We start from the raw sequence: 22,524 nt of genomic DNA, 5'->3' as shown, positions 1-22,524 counted from the left end.
AGAGAATCTTGTTTCTCATGGTCTGAGAGTTTGCCTTTTGGCAAACTCCAATGGGGCTGTCATTGCCTTTTACTGAGGTGTGGCTTCCATCTGGCCACTCTACCATAAAGGCCTGATTGGTGGAGTGTTGCAGAGATGGTTGTCCTTCTGGAAGATTCTCCCATCTCCACAGAGGAACTCTGGAGCTCTGTCAGAGTGACCATCCGGTTCTTGGTCACCTCCCTGACCAAGGCACTTCTCCCCCGATTGCTCAGTTTGGCTGGGCGGCCAGGTCTAGGAAGAGTCTTGGTGGTTTCAAACTTCTACCATTTAAGAATGATGGAGGCCACTGTGTTCTTAGGGACCTTCAATTCTGCAGAATTTACTTTCCGAATGCACTGTATAATGAATTTACAGGATCAGTACATTTAGGCTGTATATCACAGATTGGTCCTTTAATGCTGTATTGGTGAGCCACCATGATGTATTTGTTATTGAATAGTTTATGAATACCTCAGTGATTTCCATGTGATTAAACAGCTGTTTCAACACACGTTCTTATTGCCACTGTACATATCAATCATAGGGAGAAAACTGCACCAGTTACACAACTGGAATGTATTTCCATCAATCATATTGGTGCACTCATCTATTGACTTCTGATCCTGGCTGCTTCCTGGCTGCTTCCTGACTGCTTCCAATTGATCTGATGTCGATATGTTTTCCTCCGGGCTGGGTCATGTGCATGGAGCTGGCTTGGAGAGGTTTAGGTGTATGTAAATGTACTGTAAGTAATCGTATATATATTCATACTCAACAGAACAGAAGCCATATAGATCATAAAAAAGGGGAATTCATTCTATGAAATCCCAATATATGCAGTGTACACCTGTTTTAAAAGATTGCATACTCTAGAAGTGCACTGTGCATTTGGACTGCTTTACAAAGGCAAGGCACAGCTGCAAACGTTAGCCATTAGACATTCTGGTGTGTTAACTGTCCATCTCTCACTTGGCATGGCTGACATTAGCCCTGGTGCTCAGACTGAGCCTGTCACACTCTCAGCATCCCTAAATAGAGGCCTGCCTGTACCCCACCTTTCCCCTCTCTCCCCCCTCTCCTCATCTCCTCCTTTCCCCCTCCTCTCTCTCCCATTAAGATCACAGTAGGAATTGGTAGAAATTTAATGCCCGGCTTGTCGCCCACTAAACAACCCTTTAAACTGGTTGTTGGAGAAAATGGCAATTTCCTGTGGTGGGTAGAGGGGTGGTGTCACGCTGTATCTCTTCCCCCAGGCACTAACATATCGCCGGTCTAGACCCAGCTAATGGCCCCTGTGCTCTGGAGATTTAACACCCCTCTGCCCTGCACACTGACTGACAGACAGAGAGAGAGGGAGAGAGAGAGAGGGAGAAAGAGAGAGACCTTGTTTGTACGCTTTTTAAGTCTTTTCCACAGTGAGGGAACTTTCACTCTGACTGGTTAACTTTTTTTGCCTGTTTTCACTTTCCTCCTTTCATCTGTCTTTCAGTCTCTGTCTATGTATAATTACCTCTCTCTCCCTTTCTCTCTCTCTCTCTCTCTCTCTCTCTCTCTCTCTCTCTCTCTCTCTCTCTCTCTCTCTCTTTGGCTACTCAGTCTTCAGGGACACGTTAACTGTAGATCAGTTTTTCAATGAAAGCCGCTAATCAACAGTAGCCTTCATTTAAGATGTAATCTAATATTAAAGAAAACTCTTCTCTCCCATAAATTGGATTTCACATTTGAAGTACAGGGGAGGAAGGGTTTACAGATGACCAGATTAAGGCCTTTGAGTCTGATACCCCCTGTGTGCGTTCCAATTCGTACCCTATATAGGGAATAAGGAGCCATTTGGAACACAGCCCATGTTTCATGCAGTCAGCCCCATAGAAAGGATTTCAGAAGTTGGTGCGTTTTAAATCTCACAGGGCAGAGATCAGGACACATTAGTAAATACCAGCCCCCTGCCTGCATATTTTATCCCAGTGTTAATTCAATCTGTGATCACATGTTGTATAGAAACCAATCAGCTCTCTTTTTTTGTGGCTTTGGGTAGTAAGTCATCATGTTGAACTTCAAACATGTCTTCTCTCCTTCCTCACCCCTTCTCCCTCTCATATTCTCTCGCTCATACACGGCAGCATCAGAGGAGAGTCTTCTTGAGACTGAGCCAGTAAGATCTTGTCTCGGCTCCTCTCTTCATCGCTCCTCATTACGACGCGTTGACATGAAGCAGTTAACATGTACACCAAAGTAGCGTACAATGGCTGTTTGGAGTTCCTCTTAAAGCATTTCCTTAATGTGTGGCAACACACACACGCACACACGCACGCACGCACGCACACACACACACACACACATGCGCGCGCGCGCGCGCACACACACACACACACACACACGCGCGCGCGCACACACACATGCTCAGTGTAGCTCAGTTGGTAGAGCATGGTGCTCGTAGCGCCATGGTAGTGGGTTTGATTCCCGGGACAACACATATCTAAAATGTATGACTTTATCTAAAGCATGACTTTAAGTCGCTTTGGATAAAAGCATCTGCAAAATGGAATATATTATTATGTTTTGTATCTCGCTCATGTGAGATACATCTATATTCATAAAGATAATGTTCGGTGAATTAACCAATCCTTGTTCACTGCCAGCATAACCAATGGACTAAATTAACAAAGTAATTCAAGCATGTCAATTTTTGGCAAACAAACCATTTCTACTAGGTTCAGAACAGAATCAAACATGTAAGAAGAACTGACTTTAAGAAAATAAGCATAACTACTTCTTTCTTTCACAAACTTTACTTGACCTCAGCAGAGGCAGACAGAGACATGAAAGCTGCCCTCCCAGACAGTACTTATGGAAATGCCTACCTTTCAAAATGGCCGCCGGCTCGGGAGACAGTGGAGACTGACCCTTGGCGACACACACACACTCACTCTCCCTCCCAGAGTTGATGACTAGCACTGTGAAGGAGGTTAATGAGGATCTCACATAGAAATATGACCTACTCTACAGCTACTTCCTAAATGGCACCCTATTCCCTTTTTAGTGCACTACTTTTGACCTGGGGTTCTGGTCAAAAGTAGTGCACTATATAGGAGGTATGGTGCCATTTAGGACGCACACTACTACAGCTAATAGACCGTTTAAAACATTGCATGGTCGTATAATAGGTGATTCATATAGTATGCTCTTGCGTGAATCATGAATGTATATACTGTATGTATGTTCTGTGAGCTTTGTACTGTATATTCCCTACCTCTTACTGTTTGTATGTTGTTTCATGTCCTTTGCCTTGGTCTCTGTCCATGTCCGTTAAAGGTTATCCCAGCACAGGAGAGCATTTCAATCACACTGTGTGTGGTGCAGTGTATTAGGATAGAAATAGGCTAATCATTTAACTGCTGCAAGCATTCCACTTTTCAAATTAACTCACAAACCAGAGCAATATATTCATAGTATCCTTAAAGTGTAAACATCAGAGTAATGTATTCATAGTATCCTTAAAGTGTAAACATCAGAGTAATATATTCATAGTATCCTTAAAGTGTAAACATCAGAGTAATGTATTCATATTATCCTTAAAGTGTAAACATCAGAGTAATGTATTCATATTATCCTTAAAGTGTAAACATCAGAATAATGTATTCATAGTATCCTTAAAGTGTAAACATCAGAGTAATCTTTTCTATCACTGGGGGGATTAGGACAAACCTTTGGAGGTTTGCAGTACACCATTGTGCGGTGTGTGGGTGTGTGTGTGTGTGTGTGTGTGTGTGTGTGTGTGTGTGTGTGTGTGTGTGTGTGTGTGTGTGTGTGTGTGTGTGTGTGTGTGTGTGTGTGTGTGTGTGTGTGTGTGTGTATGAGGTTAGCAGTAAATCTGGGGGAATGTTTAATTAAATCATGTTTGAGCCTATTGATCCGTAAATTATAGGATTCCTGTCGTGTGTGTGTGTGCCCTATATCTCAATGTGTGTCAAGGGGGGAGTAGGTCAAAGAGGCCACAGGGGAATGCTTGTCTGGAGGTTTGTGTGCTTGTATGTAGGAAGCAGGCATCTGTGTTGGTGTGTGTGTTGTTCATTCGTCAGCCCTCAGGTGACTAGCAGCCCAGTTTCCTCTGAGTCAAACCTCTGCTAGTCTCATTGATATTCCTCAGTCTGTGACCCCGCAGGGTCTGACCCCATACAACCTGACCCCATCCCCTCCTTCTTTTTCTTTCCCTATTTTCCCTCTCTCTCTCTCTCTCTCTCTCTCTCTCCTTCTCTCTCTCTCGCTCTCTCTCTCTCTCTTCTTCTCTCCCTCCAGCTTCTCTCTCTTCCTGTCATTATTTACCTATTTCCTCTCTCTTGCTCTCCATCTCCTTTTCTTCCTCCAGCCTCTCCCTCTCTCTCACCTTCATTATGTACCTATCCCCTCGCTCTCTAGCTTTCTCTCTCTCTCCCCTCTCTCTCTCTCTCTCTCTCTCTCTCTCTCTCTCTCTCTCTCTCTCTCTCTCTCTCTCTCTCTCTCTCTCTCTCTCTCTCTCAATTCAATTTGCTTTATTGGCATGACATAACAATGTACATATTACCAAAGCTTATTTTGGATATTTACAATATAAAAATAAATAAATATGAGAATCAGAATTGTCAATGGGACAACAGTAACAACAATAACCAAGGGTCAAAATAACCATACATTCAACAATAACAATAAGCATACAGTAGAGTACACGTGCAGGTTGATTGGTCTGTCAGACACTGTCCCTCAACTTATGTCAGGCAGCAATGTAGTGCGCTGCCAACCCACAGCTCTCTGCGTCCTCCCCCAACAGGACGGGTAGTCTCTCTCTCACTCTCGCTCCTTTTCTTACTCCAGCGTCTCTCTCTCACCTTCATTATGTACCTATCTCCTCTCTCTCTCTCTCTCTCTCTCTCTCTCTCGCTTTCTCTCTCTCTCTCCTTCTCTCCCTCCAGCCTCTCTCTTTCCCATTCATTACATACCTATCTCCTCTCTCTCTTGCTATCGCTCTCCTTCTCTCCCTCCAGCTTCTCTCTCTCCCGTTCATTATGTACATATCTCCTCTCTCTCGCTCTTTCTCTCCTTCTCTCCTCTTCCCTTTTTGCTCTCTCTTTCCCTCTTCCCTCCATGCTCTTTCCCTCTCTTTCTGTCTCTGTCTCCCTCATCTGTCTCTCTCTCTATCCATCCATCCATCCAGCCGTTGTGACGGTGTATGCATAATTCATCCTTTCATCCATCCATCCATCTGTTGTGACAGTGTATTTATAATTCATCCATCCATCTATCCATCCGTTGTGTTGGTGTATGTATAATTCATCCATCCATCCATCCATTTGTTGTGTTGGTGTATGTATAATTCATTCATCCATCCATCCATCCATACATCCATCTGGTGTGACGGTGTATGTATAATTCATCCTTCCATCCATCCTTCCATCCATCCATCTGTTGTGACGGTGTATGTATAATTCATCCATCCATCTGTTGTGACGGTGCATGTATAATTCATCCATCCATCTATCCATCTGTTGTGATGGTGTATTTATAATTCATCCATCCATCTGTTGTGACAGTGCATGTATAATTCATCCATCCATCTATCCATCTGTTGTGACGGTGTATTTATAATTCATCCATCCATCTATCCATCTGTTATGACAGTGTATGTATAATTCATCCATCCATCCATCCATCTATTGTGACGGTGTATGTATAATTCATCCATCCATCCATCTGTTGTGACGGTGTATGTATAATTCATCCATCCATCCATCTGTTGTGACGGTGTATGTATAATTCATCCATCCATCCATCCATCTGTTGTGACGGTGTATGTATAATTCATCCATCCATCTATCCATCTGTTGTGACGGTGTATGTATAATTCATCCATCCATCCATCCATCTGTTGTGACGGTGTATGTATAATTCATCCATCCATCCATCTGTTGTGACGGTGTATGTATAATTCATCCATCCATCCATCTGTTGTGACGGTGTATGTATAATTCATCCATCCATCCATCCATCTGTTGTGACGGTGTATGTATAATTCATCCATCCATCCATCCATCTGTTGTGACGGTGTATGTATAATTCATCCATCCATCCATCCATCTGTTGTGACGGTGTATGTATAATTCATCCATCCATCCATCCATCTGTTGTGACGGTGTATGTATAATTCATCCATCCATCTATCCATCTGTTGTGACGGTGTATGTATAATTCATCCATCCATCTGTTGTGACGGTGTATGTATAATTCATCCATCCATCCATCCATCCATCTGTTGTGACGGTGTATGTATAATTCATCCATCCATCCATCCATCCATCTGTTGTGACGGTGTATGTATAATTCATTCATCCATCCATCCATCTATTGTGACGGTGTATGTATAATTCATCCATCCATCCATCCGTCTGTTGTGACGGTGTATGTATAATTCATGGTGTGGGGTGTGTTTGTGTTAGCGTAGGCTAATGACGCAGTAAATCTCCCTCAGCCAGCCAGTCAGGGTGTGGGAGAGATGCAGGGGAGTTTAGGCCCACACAGCAGGGAGGAAGGGCAGGCAGGGGGTAGACGGTACACATATTACCCCCTCCAGACACCATCTCTTCTGGTCCTCCGACCACAAACTCCCATTCTATTGTTTTCTCTCTCCCTCTGTCCCTACCTGTGTTTTCATCTACTTCTATCCATGTTCTCTTTCCGTCCTTTTTTCTTTCCATAGTGTTCCCTCTCTCCCTTTTTCTTCATCTATCCTTTTTTAAAAACTCTTTCTCTGTCCCTCTTTCTCTCCATGTCCTGTTTCTCTCACCTGTTTTTTCTTTCTCTCTCTCCCTCTCTTTGCTTTCCTCTCCTTTCATCTCTTCCCCAGGGCTTTTCAGACTGGATCGTTCCGTCGATCAGTGTGTAGAGATTCCGTCGTAGCATCTCAAATCACACCCTATCCCCTATGTAGTGCACTACTTTTGACCAGAACCCTAGGCTTCATTGTTGTTATTGATTATTGATTAATGTACTACATTGTTGAGTGAGCTATAAGCACATAACCATTTTGATGCACCTTGTGTACCTGGTGTAAACTGTGTATGTGATGAATCCTTTTGATTTGATGGTGCCATTTGGGACCCAGGTAGAGGCAGTGCTGCAGTGTTTGATTGATTGAGAGGACTCTACAGGTCTTAGTTTTACTGCTATCTATGTGATAAAAGTTTACAGTGCGCATACTGCCACTTCAGCCACTGTGTTTATCACGCCATCACGCCTCATCCCTGAGGCTGAAACTTCTGTTTAACTATCCTAATTCACCTGTTTATAGCCCACACATTATCCTAGGCCTAATTGATTACCTGTCGCAGCATTAAAGCATTACCAGTGTAGTGGCTACAGTATCTCTCACTAGCAAGTAAACAACTTCCCATTATACGTTCCATTATCACTGAGCCTGTTCTAGTCATGATAGTGATATCCACTGTTTTATGCAGGGTGACTGGTCAGTAAACCTAATTGAATGGATTTCCTGAGGCAATTTAGAATAATGAAGATATTCTGCTTTTCAAAGGCTGTGAGGTAGTCTGTTGTTCCTGGTTACTGCACCCTGTAGGAAAGAAAACCTTATTGAATGGATTCTTCACTTAGCTATATTGCCTTGTTTTACAACATAAAACATACCGCTTTTTGTTGTAGCCATGCATCCTTTCCTCCCCCTGCCCCGGGGGCGCGCGCGTGTGTGTGTGGGTGTGTGTGCGTGTGCGTGCGTGTGCGCGTGTGTGCGCGTGTGTGTGTGTGTGTGTAGCATGATACCAGGCAGCGCTGCTCCCCATGTTAGACTCCATCATCATCCATCCCACCATAATCACAGAACCATTGAGTCTACCCTCTGTGATGACATCCATACAGTGTGTGTGACAGTGACTTTATACCTCATACCACCGTCCTCTACTCTCCTTCTCCGTCCTCATACATACACACAGACGCCAAACAGCAAATGTATGATCTTTACATTAGCCCAGTGGCTTATGAGCTATCTGAATCAATCACTAGGGAGGGTAGTTTTAGCAGAGGCCCAGAGGAACAGATGGACATAGGTGTGTGTGTGTGTGTGTGTGTGTGTGTGTGTGTGTGTGTGTGTGTGTGTGTGTGTGTGTGTGTGTGTGTGTGTGTGTGTGTGTGTGTGTGTTCATTCGTCATGGATGTGTGCATGCGTGTGGGTGTGGATGCTGGGCCATCTATGATATGCAACTCCGCTCTCCTCCCTTTCCTGTGAAAGGGAATTAGGGAGGCAGTTAATCAAAAGTGCATTAGCATACAAGCGCGTACTCCGCCCTTCTACCCCACTCATAATAGATGCTTAGTCTGAGAACGTGGGTCAAATAACAAAACACCACCACACCCACCACCACCACACCCACCACCACCACACCCACCACCACCACCACACCCACCACCACCACACCCACCACCACTACCACACCCACCACCACCACACCCACCACCACACCCACCACCACCACACCCACCACCACTACCACACCCACCACCACCACACCCACCACCACACCCTCCACCACCACACCCACCACCACTACCACACCCACCACCACCACACCCACCACCACTACCACACCCACCACCACCACACCCACCACCACCACACCCACCACCACACCCACCACCACCACACCCACCACCACACCCACCACCACACCCACCACCACCACACCCAACACCACACCCACCACCACCACACCCACCACCACACCCACCACCACACCCACCACCACACCCAACACCACACCCACCACCACCACACCCAACACCACACCCACCACCACCACACCCACCACCACACCCACCACCACACCCACCACCACCACACCCACCACCACCAGACCCACCACCAGACCCACCACCAGACCCACCACCACCAGACCCACCACCAGACCCACCACCAGACCCACCACCAGACCCACCACCAGACCCACCACCACCACACCCAACACCACCACCACCACCACACCCACCACCACCACCACACCCAACACCACCACCACACCCACCACCACACCCAACACCACCACACCCAACACCACCACACCCACCACCACCACCACACCCAACACCACCACACCCACCACCACACCCACCACCACCACACCCACCACCACATCCACCAACACCCAACACCACCAACACCACCACCACACCACCACCACACCCAACACCACCACCACCACATCCACCACCACATCCACCAACACCCAACACCACCACCACATCCACCACCACCACACCACCACCAACACCACCACCACCACATCCACCACCACACCACCATCACACCCACCACCACCACACCCACCACACCACCATCACACCCACCACCACCACACCCACCACCACATCCACCAACACCCAATACCACCACCACCACACCACCATCACACCCACCACCACCACCACCATCACACCCACCACCACCACCACACCCACCACCACATCCACCATCACACCCACCACCACCACCACACCCACCACCACATCCACCAACACCCAACACCACCACCTTCAACATCACCACCACACCCACCACCACCAGCACACCCACCAACACCACACCACCACCACACACCATCATCTCCCCTACTACACTCTCTATCCTTGCCTCTCCCCGTTCACTCTTCACCCTTTCTCTAAATGTGTCTTGTTCTTTCCCCCCATCTCTCCGTTCCTTAGACCCCCAGGCCCCAACACACATTGTCAGGGTAGACGGGGTGGGTGCTAACGAAGAGGGTCTTGCAGTGTTTACCCTATAAATCCCCATCTCATCCCCAGCCGTTCAATCATGCAATGTCACACGGTAAGAAACCCCAGACGCTACTATCTGCAAATTGCTCATAACCCCGACTCAGTGTACTATAATGCCAGGAGTGTTTGAATAAATTGTCTCACACAAGCAGAGCTGATTCTCCTGAGATCTCTGGCTCTCCTTCAGTGTTGTTTGCTGTAGGCCTAGTAGGTTGTTGCTGGCTGTTAGCTGGCCACTGTGTGTGTGTGTGTGTGTGTGTGTGTGTGTGTGTGTGTGTGTGTGTGTGTGTGTGTGTGTGTGTGTGTGTGTGTGTGTGTGTGTGTGTGTGTGTGTGTGTGTGTGTGTGTTTGCGTGCGTGTGCGTGCTTGCGAGTGTATTTTGCTTGTCTGTGTGTGTTACGATGTGAGTGTGTTACGACGTATGCGTGTTACAATGTATGTGTGTAACGATGGGTGTGTGTGCCTTAGGTAGCCACCTTCAAAAAGTTGGGTGAGATGAAAGTCGTGGAGGAGGAGTCACGGAGAAACTATGATCTCAGTCCAAAAAACTGTCGATAAGCCTGTCAATATACCTTACACAGTCTGCAACACTGCACTAGGCCTACCTGTGAGCACTTACTGATACAGAGAAAGAGAGAGGGAGAGAGACATATAGAGGTGAAGAGAGAAAGGTACAGAGGGTGAAAGAGAGGGGTACAGAGACAGAGAGAGGTAAAGAGCGAGAGGTTAAGAAAGAGAGAGAGGTAAAGAAAGAGAGAGAGGGGGTAAAGAGGGAGGGAGGTAAAGAGGGAGAGAGAGAGAGGTAAAGAAAGAGAGAGAGGGGGGGGTAAAGAGGGAGAGAGAGAAATCCAATCGAGGTCCCTGAGGTTCCAACACTGCTCAACACTGACCTTCAGAAGGAGACAAGAGGAAACCTTCCTGAAGACAACTTTCATCTCCAGTTTAATGATACCATCAGCTGGCAGGGAATTACCAATAGGGTCTGACTACCTTGGCTTCCAGATTGTTCTGCATTCTAAGCTACCTGTACACCGTTGCCAATAATGCAACAAATTGGCTAAAGCAGAAACACACTAGCAACCTGGCTCGTTTCCCAACCTTGGGTCTTGTACATTATGCCAACTATATTAGTTCTCAATGGGTGTAGTGCCCTTCTTCTGTAGTTTATCTTGCCTGTTGATTGTCACTACAGTCAGTGATGCATTGAGGAGATAAACTGCATCCTCCAAGATGCATCAGTCCCTCCACAGATTGAAGCAGAACATACTATATATATTTTTTTTATTTAACCTTTATTTAACCCCCCCGACACACACAGATCCTCATCTCCCATCTTCTTTTAATCCAAAATCACTGCTTGGAAACACAGCAGACTGGCTCTCCATGTTCCCAGCCACAATAGCCATCTGCTGATGAGGAGATAGCTAGCTGCTTGGTCAAATGGGATTTTAGGAAGAGACTCCATTTTGGTTCATGAAACGCAAAAGAAAAAACGAATTTAAAAGCAGACACATTTACAACCGGCTCACGTGAGACCCAGACATTCACTGAGAACCCAGATGAAGTGATAGAGCCTGACCAAGAGAAGAGAGGAAAGAGAAGCCAGCTTCTCTAAGGCAATTCCTACCTAAACCCAAAGTCACCAAACAGAACCTGAATAGAACAAAACCTGGCAACACTTACACTGCTGAAACACACAGAAAAATAAGCACCAAAATGGCACTCAATTTGCACTATATAGGGAATAGGGTGCCATTTCGGACACAAACATTATTCCGTATATAGGCCCTGGTCTAAAGTAGTGCATTATATAGGGAACAGGGTGCCATTTAAGACACAGTCACAGTCTATCCCTCACCAGGACCCTCGAACATTGGAAAATATCATGTAAAATAAAAAATAAATTACTTTTTTTATATGAAATAAACCCACAGCAGGCACAATATATTGATCTGGGGGGTTGCTATGGCGGGTTGCTGGGTGCGTTGCCAGCCGGTGGCAGTCTAAAATGTATAATTGATGGAGCAGCGTTTGACACTGTGTGTAATGTTATCTAGAACATAGTCCTATTGGGCCCTCTCTGGCTGGGAATGGGGAGGAGAGGGGAGACAGAGAGAAGAGGGAGGGTGGGGGGAGGATGGTAGTGTGTAATCTAGAACATAGTCCTATTGGGCCCTCTCTGGCTGGGAATGGGAGAGGAGAGGGGAGAGAGAGAGAAGAGGGAGGGTGGGTGGGGGGAGGATGGTAGTGTGTAATCTAGAACATAGTCCTATTGGGCCCTCTCTGGCTGGGAATGGGAGAGGAGAGGGGAGACAGAGAGAAGAGGGAGGGTGGGGGGAGGATGGTAGTGTGTAATCTAGAACATAGTCCTATTGGGCCCTCTCTGGCTGGGAATGGGGAGGAGAGGGGAGACAGAGAGAAGAGGGAGGGTGGGGGGAGGATGGTAGTGTGTAATCTAGAACATAGTCCTATTGGGCCCTCTCTGGCTGGGAATGGGGGAGGAGAGGGGAGAGAGAGAGAAGAGGGAGGGTGGGGGGAGGATGGGGGGAGGATGGTAGTGTGTAATCTAGAATATAGTGCTATTGGGCCCTCTCTGGCTGGGAATGGGAGAGGAGAGGGGATGGAGGGTGGGGGGGAGGGAGGGAGGAGGGTAGTATGTAATCTAGGATATAATTCCATTGGGCATCCTCTGGCTAGTGTTGGAAAGGGTTGGGGGAGAGAATGGGGAGAGAGGTGTGGTAGCAGTGTTGTTTGTGGAAAGTGGGAGGAGGGAGAGATGGGGAGAGGGGTGATGTAGTAGAATTTGTGGAAAGGGAGAGCAGAGATTGGCTGTCTGGGCCAAGTGTAAAGTTGAGGTATTGTACATCAGTTTTTTTCTCACTCCAGGAACCCCATTGGTTAGCTGGGGAACAGGAACAATGGTATTCTTTCTTAATTGTATTTTTGTTTAATTTAACCTTTATTTAACTAGGCAAATCAGTTAAGAACAAATTCTTATTTTGCAATGACGGCCTACCCCGGCCAAACCCATGCCCTAACCCAGACGACGCTGGGCCAATTGTGCGCCGCCCTATGGGACTCCTGATCACGGCCGGTTATGATACAGGCCGGGATCGGACCAGGGTCTGTAGTGACGCTTCTAGCACTGAGATGCAGCGCCTTAGAACGCTGCGCCACTCGCCACTTGTTCATGTTCATGTTTGTGTGTGTGCTTTTGGTGTGTTTGAGTGTGTGCTCTCGGTGTGTGTGTGTGTGTGTGTGTGTGTGTGTGTGTGTGTGTGTGTGTGTGTGTGTGTGTGTGTGTGTTTGAGTGTGTGCTCTCGGTTTGAGTGTGTGCTCTCGGTTTGAGTGTGTGCTCTCGGTGTGTGTGTGTGTGTGTGTGTGTGTGTGTGTGTGTGTGTGTGTGTGTGTGTGTGTGTGTGTGTGTGTGTGTGTGTGTGTGTGTGTGTGTGTGTGTGTGTGTGTGTGTGTGTGTGTGTGTGTGTGTGTGTGTTTTTGACCTGGTGTCAAGGTGACTGTGTCTGTTTTTTTGTCTTACTCAGACATTTGAGGCGGGATCGATTTGAGCAACATGATAACTGAGTTATCTAACTGTTTCATTGACTGACTGTGTTGTCTCCTCTGTCTCTGTCTCTCTCTCTCTCTCTCTCTCTCTCTCCCTCCCTCCACTGATAGGTCGACAGACATGCCCACCTGAGAAGTTTGACTGTGGGGGTTCAACCAGCAAGTGTGTCTCGTTGTCATGGAGATGTGACGGCGAAAGGGACTGCGAGAACGGAGCGGACGAGGACCAGTGTTCCGCAGGTAAGACTGAAGCGGGCGGGGGTGGATTCAGAAGAGAGAGAGAAATACAGAGAGAGAGAGAGAGAGAGAGAAATACTGAGAGAGACAGAGAGAGAGAGAGAAATACGGAGAGAGAGAGAGAGAAATACGGAGAGAGAGAGAGAAATACGGAGAGAAAGAGAGAGAGAAATACTGAGAGAGACAGAGAAATACACAGAGAGAGAGAGAGAGAGAGAGAAATACTGAGAGAGAGAGAGAGAGAGAGAGTAATACAGAGAGAGAGAGAGAAATACAGAGAGCGACAGAGAGAGAGAGAGAGAGAGTAATACAGAGAGAGAGAAATAGAATAATGGTTAGATCCTCTGTTGAGAGAAAAACAAAGACAGACTAAATGTTATGAAAGCGTGAGTGAAGAGAAGATAGGTATATGTTCCTCATGATCATTTGTTTTGGCTTGTGGAGAGAAGAAACATATTTTAAGGAGCTGAAGGTGTTGGTACAAATAGCAGGCGTGGTATTTTTAGCTCTGAGTCCCAGCTGCCAGTGTTGTTGGTGTGTAGAACCTTCAGACTTCAGAGCTGTTTCCTCCACTGACTTTTCCTTTATCAATTCTCCCTGACGCTGGGTGAGACTGTCGTTTCCTCCCTGACGCTGTGTGAGACTGTCGTTTCCTCCCTGACGCTGTGTGAGACTGTCGTTTCCTCCCAGACGCTGCGTGAGACTGTCGTTTCCTCCCTGACGCTGCGTGAGACTGTCGTTTCCTCCCTGACGCTGCGTGAGACTGTCGTTTCCTCCCTGACGCTGCGTGAGACTGTCGTTTCCTCCCTGACGCTGGGTGAGACTGTCGTTTCCTCCCTGACGCTGCGTGAGACTGTCGTTTCCTCCCTGACGCTGTGTGAGACTGTCGTTTCCTCCCTGACGCTGGGTGAGACTGTCGTTTCCTCTCTGACGCTGTGTGAGACTGTCGTTTCCTCCCTGACGCTGGGTGAGACTGTCGTTTCCTCCCTGACGCTGTGTGAGACTGTCGTTTCCTCCCTGACGCTGGGTGAGACTGTCGTTTTCTCCCAGACGCTGGGTGAGACTGTCGTTTCCTCCCTGACGCTGTGTGAGACTGTCGTTTCCTCCCTGACGCTGGGTGAGACTGTCGTTTCCTCCCTGACGCTGGGTGAGACTGTCGTTTCCTCCCTGATGCTGTGTGAGACTGTCGTTTCCTCCCTGACGTGTGAGACTGTCGTTTCCTTGATCAATTCTCCCTGACGCTGTGTGAGACTGTCATTTCCTTGATCAATTCTCCCTGACGCTGTGTGAGACTGTCATTTCCTTGATCAATTCTCCCTGACGCTGTGTGAGTGGAAAAGCAGGTTTCTACAGCAGCTCATAAGTAGGGTATATTTGTCTCTGTGAATGGCTGAGATTGAAACGTCATCCTTCTGTCTGTCTGTCTGTCTGTCTGTCTGTCTGTCTGTCTGTCTGTCTGTCTGTCTGTCTGTCTGTCTGTCTGTCTGTAGTGAGAAGGCTGTCAAGGTGTTGCTCACACGCATTATATGTCTCACACACATACACACACACATATATCCTTCCCCGCTCACACACACACTCCCGTCCACACGGCAGGCCAGAGAGAAATCGTCCACCTTGCGTTTCTCCACCCAATACGAGAGCCATAAAAGCAGCATTGATTTCCCCCTGCTTAGACATGTGACCTATAGTAATATTGATCTCCCTGCGTCTCCCGTTTAGAGGATATTATGTATCATACATATAACCTTTACCAGATCTAACAGCTTCCTGCCAGGCCATTAGGGAAAACAAAAGGGCCTCTCGGAATACAGGTTTTTACTGAATACACACACACACACACACACACCAGAGGAGGCTGGTGGGATATTCTATAGGAGAATGGTCTCATTGTAATAGCTGGAATGGAATGAATGGAACCGTCAAACGTGGTTTCCATGTGTTTGATTTGTTTTGACTCCGTTCCATTTATTCCATTCCAGCCATTACAATGAGCCAGTATAGCTCCTCCCACCAGCCTCCTCTGACACACACACACAGGTTTTCGGTGTTATCCGAGGTCAAACCTAAAATAGACCAACACACACTGAGACTGTCTGAAGCTGGAGGGGCGATGATCTTCACTTCGCCCTCTATCTCTCTCCCCTCTCTCCCCTCTCTCCCCTCTATCTCTCTCCCCTCTCTCCCCTCTATCTCTCTCCCCTCTATCTCTCTCCCCTCTCTCCCCTCTATCTCTCTCCCCTCTCTCCCCTCTATCTCCTAGTGTTAGTCCTAGTGTTTAGCCCGAGGGTTAGTCCTAGTGTTAGTGCTAGTGTTTAGTCCTAGTTTTTAGTCCTAGTGTTAGTCCTAGTGTTAACTCCTAGTGTTAGTCCTAGTGTTGTCATTGTGTTAGTCATAGTGTTTAGTCCTAGTGTTAGTCCTAGTGTTAAGTCCTAGTGTTTAGTGTTAGTGCTAGTGTTAGTCTTAATGTGTAGTCCTAGTGTTAAGTCTTAGTGTTAGTCCTAGTGTTAGTCCTAGTGTTTAGTCCTAGTGTTTAGCCTTCATTCCCTCAGAGAGAGAGAGAGAGAGAGTCGTAGCATACACCTTGGGGCGGCAGGTATCCTAGTGGTTAGAGGCAGGTATCCTAGTGGTTAGAGGCAGGTAGCCTAGTGGTTAGAGGCAGGTATCCTAGTGGCTAGAGGCAGGCAGCCTAGTGGTTAGAGGCAGGTAGCCTAGTGGTTAGAGGCAGGTATCCTAGTGGTTAGAGGCAGGTATCCTAGTGGTTAGAGGCAGGTATCCTAGTGGTTAGAGGCAGGTAGCATAGAGGTTAGAGGCAGGTAGCCTAGTGGTTAGAGACAGGTAGCCTAGTGGTTAGAGGCAGGTAGCCTAGTGGTTAGAGGCAGGTGGCCTAGTGGTTAGAGGCAGGTAGCCTAGTGGTTAGAGGCAGGTAGCCTAGTGGTTAGAGGCAGGTATCCTAGTGGCTAGAGGCAGGTAGCCTAGTGGTTAGAGGCAGGTAGCCTAGTGGTTAGAGGCAGGTAGCATAGAGGTTAGAGGCAGGTAGCCTAGTGGTTAGAGACAGGTAGCCTAGTGGTTAGAGGCAGGTATCCTAGTGGTTAGAGGCAGGTAGCCTAGTGGTTAGAGGCAGGCAGCCTAGTGGTTAGAGGCAGGCAGCCTAGTGGTTAGAGGCAGGTAGCCTAGTGGTTAGAGGCAGGCAGCCTAGTGGTTAGAGCGTTGGACTAGTAACCAAAAGGTTGCAAGATCGAATCCCCGAGTTGACAAGGTAAAAATCTGTTGTTCTGCCCCTGAACAAGGCAGTTAACTCACTGTTCCTAGGCTGTCATTGAAACTAAGAATTTGTTCTTAACTGACTTGCCTAGCTAAATAAATAAAAAATACAGCTATCAATGCCGTAGACTAACCTTAGGATCAATCAATTCACTCGTGATAGTGTGTTGCCAGTATCCAGCCACACTGTATCCCTATAGTCACACAGTATTATATAATCTGATCTCTGTATATCTCTCTCCTTCGTTACATTTGGGAGTTTGTAGACGGGTAATGAAAGCATAAGCTGTTGTTGATGTAGTCATGCAAGCCAATCGGCCGTGCGTCTCAGCCTGTATCACATCCTCTCACACCCTAATGGATCGAAATACAAAGGGAGCTCCTCTATCGTTATTCATCACATTGAAATGACACGGCTATCAAGGAAACTTCTCACATATCTCATTCCCTTTTCATTTCTATTGTATTGACACCGGGGGGCACTTATATTGGCTGCACGTTCGTTCTATCGCCTTTTTATCTATCACAACCATATACGAAGTGGAAAATAAGATTGGTTATTACATCTTAGAAATATTTCATGGAGGTTCTGATGATAATTGATTTCCTGCCTGATGTGGTATGTCCGTCTGTGATCCTGGCTCTCCAGCTGTAATAACCTGCAGAAATGGGTTTTTGATCTATGATTTAAGAGAGGGAGTATATGGGGCTGCATGCATATCACTGTGAACGCTGTCAGACTCTGATGATCTGTATCCCAACTCCTTCAACTGGAAGGTGAATCATTCTGTGTTTCGTACAGAAAAACCCTGTTCCTCTAAATTTTGGAGGTACAGAATTGTTTAAGCTGTTATTTCAAATAGTAATAGTTAGGTGATGTTGGAACGTTAATACACCGCAGTATGCAGCACACGTCAGCTTCCATTCCTCTATAATGAAACCTGGATATGTGCCAAATACAGGAGATTCGGCTAGCAGAAATACTATTTTTAATATATATGTTTGTGCTGCAGAGTACTGAATACACCCCCCCCCCCCCCCCCCCCCACACACACACACACACACACACACACACACACACACACACACACATACGCATCCCTGCCTCCACCCTTTAGCTCCTGCTCTAGTTCTCTCTTCTCCCCTCCCTCCCTATCCCCCTACCTCCTCACACACCCCCCTCCCCTCCCTATTTCCCCCTCCCTGTGGAATCAGCTGCTAATTGAGCTTATCCATATGTTGAATTATACATGGTCCAGGCTGGGAGGGTCTTTATTTGATTTTAAAAGCCCTCTGAAGAAAGTTTAGCAGCTTTTAATTTATGATAATGTGGAATCAGGTTCATTTAGGCACCCAGGCCCTCCCGCTGCTCCTAGCTGGAGTTGGGATGGGAGGATGGGGATGGTGGTGCTGTTACTTCTGAATGAATGGAGAGATGAACGGGGGAGTAAAGGCAATGGGGGGGAAAATAGGGAGAGAGGCTGTAGCTTTCATGTTGACCACGGAATTCACACATCAAAAGGCTTGGTTTGTTGTGTGCCTGTGTGTTTTTGCATGGTTCGTCTGAATCTTATGGATGTGTGTCATTTCTGTCCAAGCAGCAGAGTGAGTCTCTCTGTCCCAAGGTAATGAGTCAGGCTCTCTCAGGCTCAATAATAATGACTAATTTGTTCATGTTGAACAACGATCACCACAGAAGTCAGGTTCAATTCAGCAGAGCTCCGCAGCCTGTCTGTCTCAGGGACTTAGAGTGCAACAATATGTTTCTAATTTATTTATACAGAAGATGATTTGACTGTCAGGCCGCAGGTCTGTGGAGAGAGAAAAGGACGGATATATTATTACAGAGGAACAACATATTCAATGTTGCCCCATGTGTCTGCTTTTCTCACATAAATAGAGTATATATACACACACACACACACACACACACACACACACACACACACACACACACACACACACACACACACACACACACACACACAGGTAAAAATGTTTTAGTACATTACTTTTAACTCCCTGCCTTACCACAGTAGCTTCGTTTCTAGTGTAGCAGGCAGTGTGGTCCTGAGGGAGTTAGCTGTAGTGTATCAGGCAGTGTGATCCTGGGGGAGTTAGCTGTAGTGTACAGGCAGTGTGGTCCTGGGGGAGTTAGCTGTAGTGTATCAGGCAGTGTGGTCCTGAGGGAGTTAGCTGTAGTGTACAGGCAGTGTGGTCCTGGGGGAGTTAGCTGTAGTGTATCAGGCAGTGTGGTCCTGAGGGAGTTAGCTGTAGTGTATCAGGCAGTGTGGTCCTGAGGGAGTTAGCTGTAGTGTACAGGCAGTGTGGTCCTGGGGGAGTTAGCTGTAGTGTACAGGCAGTGTGGTCCTGAGGGAGTTAGCTGTAGTGTACAGGCAGTGTGATCCTGAGGGAGTTAGCTGTAGTGTACAGGCAGTGTGATCCTGGGGGAGTTAGCTGTAGTGTAGCAGGCAGTGTGGTCTTGAGGGAGTTAGCTGTAATGCAGCAGGCGGTGTGGTCCTGAGGGAGTTAGCTGTAGTGTACAGGCAGTGTGGTCCTGAGGGAGTTAGCTGTAGTGTACAGGCAGTGTGATCCTGAGGGAGTTAGCTGTAGTGTACAGGCAGTGTGATCCTGGGGGAGTTAGCTGTAGTGTAGCAGGCAGTGTGGTCCTGAGGGAGTTAGCTGTAATGCAGCAGGCGGTGTGGTCCTGAGGGAGTTAGCTGTAGTGTACAGGCAGTGTGGTCCTGAGGGAGTTAGCTGTAGTGTACAGGCAGTGTGATCCTGGGGAAGTTAGCTGTAGTGTAGCAGGCAGTGTGATCCTGAGGGAGTTAGCTGTAGTGTACAGGCAGTGTGGTCCTGAGGGAGTTAGCTGTAGTGTACAGGCAGTGTGGTCCTGGGGGAGTTAGCTGTAGTGTATCAGGCAGTGTGGTCCTGAGGGAGTTAGCTCTAGTGTACAGGCAGTGTGGTCCTGAGGGAGTTAGCTGTAATGTATCAGGCAGTGTGGTCCTGGGGGAGTTAGCTGTAGTGTACAGGCAGTGTGGTCCTGGGAGAGTTAGCTGTAGTGTACAGGCAGTGTGGTCCTGAGGGAGTTAGCTGTAGTGTACAGGCAGTGTGGTCCTGAGGGAGTTAGCTGTAGTGTACAGGCAGTGTGGTCCTGGGGGAGTTAGCTGTAGTGTAGCAGGCAGTGTGATCCTGAGGGAGTTAGCTGTAGTGTAGCAGGCAGTGTGGTCCTGAGGGAGTTAGCTGTAGTGTACAGGCAGTGTGGTCCTGAGGGAGTTAGCTGTAGTGTACAGGCAGTGTGGTCCTGGGGGAGTTAGCTGTAGTGTAGCAGGCAGTGTGATCCTGAGGGAGTTAGCTGTAGTGTAGCAGGCAGTGTGGTCCTGAGGGAGTTAGCTGTAGTGTACAGGCAGTGTGGTCCTGGGGGAGTTAGCTGTAGTGTACAGGCAGTGTGGTCCTGAGGGAGTTAGCTCTAGTGTACAGGCAGTGTGGTCCTGAGGGAGTTAGCTGTAGTGTACAGGCAGTGTGGTCCTGGGGGAGTTAGCTGTAGTGTAGCAGACAGTGTGGTCCTGAGGGAGTTAGCTGTAGTGTAGCAGGCAGTGTGGTCCTGAGGGAGTTAGCTGTAGTGTAGCAGGCAGTGTGGTCCTGAGGGAGTTAGCTGTAGTGTATCAGGCAGTGTGGTCCTGAGGGAGTTAGCTGTAGTGTACAGGCAGTGTGGTCCTGGGGGAGTTAGCTGTAGTGTAGCAGGCAGTGTGGTCCTGAGGGAGCTCTTAACTAGCTGTGGTCTTAGTTCCTAGTGTACAGGCAGTGTGGTCCTGAGGGAGCTCTTAACTAGCTGTGGTCTTAGTTCCTAGTGTACAGGCAGTGTGGTCCTGAGGGAGCTCTTAACTAGCTGTGGTCTTAGTTCCTAGTGTACAGGCAGTGTGGTCCTGAAGGAGCTCTTAACTAGCTGTGATCTGAACATCAGAAGAACACACTGCTACAAATAGACTCTTATTATAGCTACAGCTACATACTATAGTTATAAGGCAAGTCAACTACCTAATATTGCCATTCTGTACAGTACACTACTGTACAGTACACTACTGTACCAACTAACCATACACAAGACGGGGAGAGCTGTGCTCAGGGTCAAGTAGAGTTTATACTGGGCGGTTAAGAGCGTTCGGCCAGTAACTGAAATGTCGCTGGTTTGAATCCCCAAGCCGGTAAGGTGGAGAAATCTGCCGTTCTGCCCTTGAGCAAGTCAGTTATCCCCAACAACTGCTCTCTCCGCACCTCTCTGATTCAGAGGGGTTGGGTTAAATGCGGAAGACACATTTCAGTTGAATGCATTCAGTTGTGCAACTGACTAGGTTTCCCCCCTTCCCCTGTATGTCCCAGGTTAACCTGAGTGTGTAATACATCACTATATCTCTGGAATCCCCTCCGCTGTGGCGTGGAGCACAGTGGAGCTTGTTCAATCAATGAGCTGTCTGTCACGGCAGGAGTGTACAGTACACTTTTAGAAAAAAGGATTGCAAAGGGGTTCTTTAGCTGTCCCCGTAGGAGAACCCTTTTTTGTTTCCCTCTGTGGAAAGGGTTCTGCATGGAACCAAAACAAGTTCTTCAAAGGGTTCTCCTATGGCAGGGATCATCAACTAGATTCAGCCGTGGGCCAATTTCTTTCTTTAGCGGATGGTCAGGGGGCCGGAACATAATTATAAATAATTTGTAGACTGCAAATTGACTGCAAGAAGCCCAAACGGCTATAATATTTGATACTGAAACATAATTTTTGTATCATTTCAAACCTTGTTTACATTTGTATACAAACACATATATTTCTCTATTATGCGTTTGAATACTTTGGAACAGATTTTAAAAATTAAAATCAGTTGGAACTAATTTGTTGGTGTTTTTCCAGTCTTTTGTGAGTGTAGGGAGCAGCGGTGGTGTAACCAAGCCCGTAGCAGTGTGCTTGGATTAGCCAGCCCTAGCCTATACTGACTGTGTTACTCTGTGCTCTACAGGCCTGGGAAATCCAGTCAGGAGAGGCCCAAGGGACTTGTTGTTCTTTTCACATCAGTAAAACAGTGTTGCGTGCCTGAACTGGGATCGATGCTGTAGGGAGGAGAGTTGCTGTTTCTGAGTGTGTGTGTGTGTGTGGGGGGGGGGGTGAATAAACACACACACACCTTGATATTCTCACCTGTCCAGCCTGCACAAAATAAATACAGTTTCCAGCCTATTATTTGATAACAGATCAAGAGAGTTTGGAAGAGTCCACCCACCTTTATAAATTACATAGGAAGAGCTGTGTGTGTGTGTGTGTGTGTGTGTGTGTGTGTGTGTGTGTGTGTGTGTGTGTGTGTGTGTGTGTGTGTGTGTGTGTGTGTGTGTGTGTGTGTGTGTGTGTGTGTGTGTGTGTGTGTTTGAATCCCGAACGCTCGACTTGGCGCAGCATTCAGTCTCCATTAAAAAGCCCTTCATTTATAATCCTTTCACACTGGGCCTGTGACTGTGTAGGTGTAATGGGATGTGGGCATGGAACACACACACATACACGCGCACACACACACACACACACACACACACACACACACACACACACACACACACACACACACACACACACACACACACACACACACA

The 22,524-nt window shown here is 47.4% G+C and overlaps 1 protein-coding gene across 1 annotated transcript in view; it reads left to right on the top strand.

The window, feature by feature from the left end:
* The window catches only part of LOC120054348 (low-density lipoprotein receptor-related protein 8-like), a 338,426-nt gene that overhangs the window by 199,286 nt on the left and 116,616 nt on the right, over positions 1–22,524 (top strand). Inside the window, exon 4 of the mRNA XM_039001759.1 lies at positions 13,504–13,632. Coding sequence (XP_038857687.1) covers positions 13,504–13,632 — 129 coding nt within the window. The remainder of the gene's footprint in view (positions 1–13,503; positions 13,633–22,524) is intronic.

This window comes from Salvelinus namaycush, chromosome 10 (assembly GCF_016432855.1).
Source record: "Salvelinus namaycush isolate Seneca chromosome 10, SaNama_1.0, whole genome shotgun sequence".
In the NCBI taxonomy this organism is placed as follows: domain Eukaryota; kingdom Metazoa; phylum Chordata; class Actinopteri; order Salmoniformes; family Salmonidae; genus Salvelinus; species Salvelinus namaycush.
The sequence above is the reverse complement of the archived record's forward strand: the minus strand, read 5'-3'. Positions and strand labels throughout refer to the sequence as shown.